Here is a 6,371-nt window from a genome sequence, read left to right as displayed (position 1 = left end):
AGGTAATGCAAAGAATGGGTCTGTTGATCCCCACTGCTGAGCATGAGTCATTCCTCCAACGCAGCTTTCTCCACCATTTTTTGTGCTTACAGTTATAAAGCAGTGGCATGGTTTTAATTATCAACAGGGAAGCACAGAAAGACAATACACAATGTGCCTCCCTCTGAAGTGATTCAAAGAAAAGAGGCGAGGAAAAAAAATACATTTAAATATTAGACAAGGCATGAAATACAGTAGTTCAAACGATTCCCTGCACCCTCCTTTCACTACACAGTTTTCACGTATATGTATTTTGGCTTGCTGCACAACAGCAAGTGTTTTATGCATCAGATATAATTATAAAACAGAAAAGAGCCAATTAGCATCTCTTCAGTTTGAATTAAGGTCTTCAGTAAACTTTTTTTTTAAGCTTGTATGATATGCAGAGACCTTACATACATTGGTAACAAGGATGAGATTACCATTAAAATTATGAGCTTTGAAGCTCGAATTAGAGAAAATGTGCAATTTTACCTTGGTTTTAATAAACAGTGAATCTCTCATTCCCTTATAGAAAACATTTCCCAGTTGGCACTAAAGATACTTTAGAAGAAATATGCTAAAAAACAAATGGTATAAATGCTTTTCGATGTTTTGGGTAGGAGCTAAAGTTTTTCTGATAGAACTCGTGACACAAAACAGCAGCCAGTGCCTGGTTAAAAAGAACATACAACACTACACACCACCATGTCACATTGTGAAACCCAAGCATGATGGCCATAGATACATAAATGAGGAGCTCTGCAAAATAATGAGGGCAAGAAACTCTCTCAAACCAGTCTCCGAAAGGTACATTGTGGCTTAGACTTATGACCTTTCCTGCAAGCAAACAGAAAGGAATTAGTTGAGAACAACAGGCATTAAACAAACTTTTCTCTTCTACTCACAATTACAGAACAACATGCTCATTAAAGTTATCATCATCATCCACCTCCATCTGATCTGGCAGCTTTGCACTTAATGAAATAAGATGCCACCTCTGGCTGTTTGCGCAAATACAGAGTTAAGGAAATCTATTTTTAGCCCACATGGAGAACTGAGGTCCCCAAGGAGTAGCACAAGTCCTAAGCATTAGCATGTGTCTGTCCTTAGGATACTAGAAGTTAGACCTTCATTTTAAGTTCTATAAAGCAATATATACAGACACAGACACCCCCCCCACCCCCGCTTCAGCCATCCAATCTCTTTTTTCCAAACAGCCAGTCTTCTAGAGAGCACCACGCTACAGGAACTGAAAAATATTCATGTTTTAAGGTATTAGAAACTACAGAAGCCTATTGGAACAACCAGGAAAAAATTACTTAAGTAAATCATTGGCAGAAATGAAGCATCTTACCTGATTTACTTTTTCTAAGATTAGCTAGAATCACAAGACATCTGTGTTGGTGAAGAGAGGCCCAAATGTACATCATAACTCCTACAATGTGATACCAGCAGATTTGCACAGAAAGCTCTTTTCCTGAAATATGTTTCATTAACATACAGCCAGTAAATACCTTCCCAAGCATCATCCCAAAACACCGTATACATTTTTAAAATGTTACTGTCTAATTCCTTGAAAGATGCTTTTAAAACCTGCATCATTTAAGTGCTCAGCTGATATTTAATTTTCCTTAACAGCTCTGTACTAAAAGTATCTAGTTTTTAATCCAGTAGCTTGAGGTACAGCATGATAAACAACCGATAAGTAACTGATGGTCTAAGACCTCAATATTCAACGCTGTTTGTAATTCTTATCATCCTAATTAAAGATGTTGTCACGGCTCAGGTCAACATATAAGTACACAGTTTTTTGCCTTGTTCAAAGTGAGTGAGATACATACATACACCTACGCACACACACATACATGCACACAGTGAACCATTTAGGCCACGCGCAGTGTGAACCATTTAGGCCTTCAGAAAAGTGTGAACTGTAATAAGGATGATTTCCAATGTACAAGACAATACACCACCTCTAAGAATCTACAACATGTGAAAAGTAGAAGAAAGATCCAGAAAGAAGAAGGCTTTATCTACACATAGGGAGCTGATGTGGTTGGAATTCACTTCACTAAATTTACATACTTGGTAATGACCACCTTACAAAAGTTCATCATGGGAGAACTGGTACAACCAGCTCACGGTTCATCTGTGCGGTTCAGTTGTGAGACTCAGTGAAATGTGTGGGCAAAAACAAGTCATATAATTTCTGCTGTATTAATGGAGACATTACAGTACTGAGGGAAAGAAGAGACTGACTGATGCAAGGCAGAGCAGCAGCAAGTTCTCAGCGGAAAACAAAGGAGGTGGCCAAGACGGCCTTGCAGGCTCACCTAACAGGAAAGTTTACAACAACAAAAAAAACAAACTCCAGTTTGAGAACTGAAGTTGCATAGCATTTGAGAACTGGTACCTATCACTGTATTTCATAAAGCATATGTATCTCAATGCAAAACAGGTCAGTAATGTTCCTGAAAGCATCTATGTGAGATGTCCTTCAGGAAATAACAGTGACGGTTAACGCGAAAGTGTGTGTCAGTGTCTGTGTTTGTGTACAATGCTGGCTGATTATATGATATACTGAAATGTAGTTACTTTGAACTATACCAGTAAGTATTTTTATGTCTCATCGGTTAACACCCTTCTCACACAAGTAGCTCCCTATGAAACCATTTGCCACAATGGAAACAAATGGGAGCAAAACTGCACCTTTGGTAATAGCTAAGCAGGCACTTACCATTCCTGACATTAGTAGGCACTTGACATAGCACAGTTGAACCAATGGCAATGTAGTAAGCAAGTCCGAAGCAATACTGCACGATATGAATGACGCCACTGGAAAACACGCTGGTCCAGAGGCATTCTGCAAGTCTTCGACAGCTATGCAGCCAAAGTAGCAGGAGAACCAGAAGCACAGAGGAGTGCTCACTATCTGCTTGGAGATAAAAAACAGCAACTTTGAGACAGACTGGAACAATTCAACCCAGACAATCCTTCAAACAGGCTATTTTTTCCCCTCCCCACAGCAAAATCTTACCCTCATTTTTAATTAACTGAGCACCAGGGAAAAATATTTGTACACTTGAGGCACTGCTGACCACAGCAAGATTACTTCTAGAAGGTGCTAATGACCCTTTCTGCTAAACAGACTGCTGAAGTCATCACATCCATAAATTAGAATGACTTCTACTTTGAATAATGACAAAGGGACTTGGTATTCCAGGGATGTCACCTGGAGCCTAGTTTAAAAGCAGCTGGTGAAGTACCACTTGAAGAATACAAACTCAGCACAAGAAGGTAATGCAGCTTTCTAATATTTATATGTCTGCTTCATAATAGCTGGAATACTTGCCTGTGTCCTCACTCTGAGAATCTCTGCCAAGAGCACGGTGTATGTGCTGAATCCATGATGGGAGTGACCCTCCGAGGAACTCAGCTTGGAAAAGCCAGATCAACAGAAAGCCGTTCCAGAGCACAGAAACCACATAAAAGTGAGTAAACCACCTGTGGGAACAAAAAGGGTCTTCATTAATGTTCTCATCATTCCTTAGTTGGAAACGTACCATCAGGCAAGCATGGCCTGCAGCTAAGTACGTTCCCTTTTGGTCCCCACATCAATTAGCAGAGAACTCAGGACTCCAGTAGTACTAAGCAGGAATAATCCCAACGCCTTCTTCCCCCAGCAAAATGCTGCCTGGAATAACCTCTAACTTAGCTTACCTTGCTAACTGTACCTGCACTAGAGGAGAAAGTGTAAATCGCACATTGAAAAGGTATTCCTGAATGCTTACAACTAATCATGATCACAACTTCTTCTTTGTAATTCACACCACTGAAAGAAACATCTGAATTAATTTTCTGGGCATTTCCACGCTGTTGTGCCTCACAGCACTCCCACTTTCCCCAGTTTTAGTGGATGCATTACATGATGTGTTAAAGTTCATAAATGACAAATGCAGATGGTAAAAGTCACCCAGAAGTAATTACTCAGCTGTACACAAAAATGTCTTGCCCCTCTGCAAATTCAAGGTCTGCAACAATCATATAGAAAAAAGGAGAGACCACCAATACCACTAGGTGATTACAAGGCGAGACCATATGCTTGTTTGAAGAAACAGAATCCCTAAGCATCATAATGCACTTATAAAAGCACATTATGCATTATTGAAATACAAGACATTACAGTCAAGACAGGTAACTGGATGGAGTTAAACAGCCTATGATATCCAGCTCAAACTAGGTGAAATCCAATATTTCCTTTTGCTTTTAAAACTAAAAGTCCTCCTGGATATGAATAGAAATCAGGACCTCTGGAAATACCTCCAAAGGGATGAAATATTTACCATGGGAAGATGCTGATGGCCTTGTCTTGACAATTTAACTATTGGTACAAAACTAGGATATAATTGTATAGTCAGAGAAGACTATTTTTGTGGAACATGCAATGACTAGTGATCCCCTCCCCAAGCAGCTCAGGTATCTCCCAACAGCAATACAGAAGCCAAGTCAGAACCACAGAGGGAGGAAGCATCCCTGCACACTCCAGCATGCCTTGCCCATTAGTGGTTGGTAGTCCCTTCAAGCAGGGGGGAACCTTCTCTGTTCCTTCCCCTACCAAGCAGAGACAGCAACATTTGCTCTGCTGATTTGCAACAGCAGAGGTAAAATTTAGCCCCTCTCCCTCATTTTCTGCACAGAAGACAAATAGAACTTGTATATTGATAAAAACTTCATCACTACCTCCAAGTTTCAAGTTCTTTCCCAGCTGTCCCGTTACTCAGTAGACTTCTGTCCCATCACTCACCAGAGAACTTTCTCCACACACATTGCTTTTTGCTACCCACACACAAACAAGCCCTGCCAGCCTAGCAGATACATCCCCAGTGTAACTGGGATTGCTGAAAGCTCACAGCGTATGCATGTGACCTACAGAGCAATCCAGCACTGCAGTAAGTATGTATCATCCCTTAAGGACTACAATATTCAGTATTTGCCAAACCAACCCAAAATGAATCATAACTTTTGACATGATGGAATGGCAAAGTTAAAAACAAGCCCAGGCTAGTGAAAATACAATGCTTGTTTGGAAACAAGATGCAGATGAATGGAAATAGAAAATGCCTCAACAGCGACCTTCAGGATCTTCTCTATTCTTTCAGCTAGCAGGGTTCCATATTCACTACTCAAGTAACGGAACCACTTTGTAGATACTGAGAGCTCAAAACCAATTCCCTGAAAAAGTCACGTTCTTCAGACACCATCTTCCCTAAGTGTGGGAAACTTCTGTTGGAGAAAGGTCAACTCAGATGAGAACCTACTTCAAGAATGTGGCACTTGGCAATGGGCTGCAATTAAAGACAAAGTTTTTATAAGCACTTATTTTCACTGAGGATACAACCAAGCTTAAATGCAACCCTGTACATTTCCTGTAACCAGAAGCCTGATAACCAAGATACTACATTATAACTTTTGCATGAATAATATGCTCCATCACAAAACTTTTTTTAACATTTGGTTTGAAAGTTACATATGCCAAATGTGTCAGTGATAACAAGATCGTTACATTAGGGCAACTGGATTTCTGAGTTTAGTAGCGTCCCAGTCCTGTCCTGCTGGCCTTGCAAGATCCTGTCATGTTCGAGTCAAAGGCTAGCTCTACTCACAAATCTCAACTGATCAAAAACTATGAGATCCCAGTAATGTATAGAAAGCTGTAGGTTTTTTTCTCTTTTCTCCTATTAAATATTTATTAAGAGGTGTATTTGAGTAACGTAGCAGTTCTTTTGCCTTATTAGAGACTGTTCACACAGGGTCCAGTTGAAGAAAGAAGATGACGACTGAGAATCAGTTTAAGAGAGTAAACCGACACTATATCTGCACAGTCACAGTTACACTCAGGAGTCCACATTTCCAGGTCCCCGACCTCAGTCTTGCAGGAAGGCTTGTTTTGCAGATACTGCATGGGACTGGGATTCAAGGGACTTGGCTTTTGTTCCAATTTGGGACACAAGGACTCTGTATGATGGCAGTCTCTATGCTCCTGTAGAGCATCTGTAAAAACAGAGTAAAACTTTAAAAAAAAAAAAAAAAGAGAGAGAGAGACCAGCGACCAGCTCCATAAAAATACACAATGCTATCTGGATATGCTATTTATTTTCTACACCTTCAGTTGAATTAACTGAAATGCATATATAGTTATCCCTACGCTACTGTGGCATAAGGCATGCAGCATTCAGGTGAGAGAAATGGCGGCAGGTAACTGCCTGGAGCGGAGACCCGCACCCCTTCCAGCCGCCCCCTCACCTCTTGGGCACCTGGAGGAGGCGCAGCCAGGCCGGGCGCTGCCCGCA

At 40.7% G+C, this 6,371-nt stretch overlaps 1 protein-coding gene across 1 annotated transcript; it reads right to left on the bottom strand.

Moving 5' to 3' along the window:
- Positions 1-598: 598 nt before the first annotated feature.
- Positions 599-6,368, bottom strand: SRD5A3 (steroid 5 alpha-reductase 3; the record flags this gene model as incomplete). The annotated part of the gene is made up of 5 exons (XM_010291552.1): positions 599-858; positions 1,376-1,498; positions 2,759-2,953; positions 3,374-3,525; positions 6,325-6,368. Coding segments are annotated over 5 exons (774 nt in total), but the record flags the coding sequence as incomplete, so codon positions are not given.
- Positions 6,369-6,371: the final 3 nt, after the last annotated feature.

This window comes from Phaethon lepturus, unplaced genomic scaffold (assembly GCF_000687285.1).
Source record: "Phaethon lepturus isolate BGI_N335 unplaced genomic scaffold, ASM68728v1 Scaffold49207, whole genome shotgun sequence".
NCBI lineage: Eukaryota > Metazoa > Chordata > Aves > Phaethontiformes > Phaethontidae > Phaethon > Phaethon lepturus.
The sequence above is the reverse complement of the archived record's forward strand: the minus strand, read 5'-3'. Positions and strand labels throughout refer to the sequence as shown.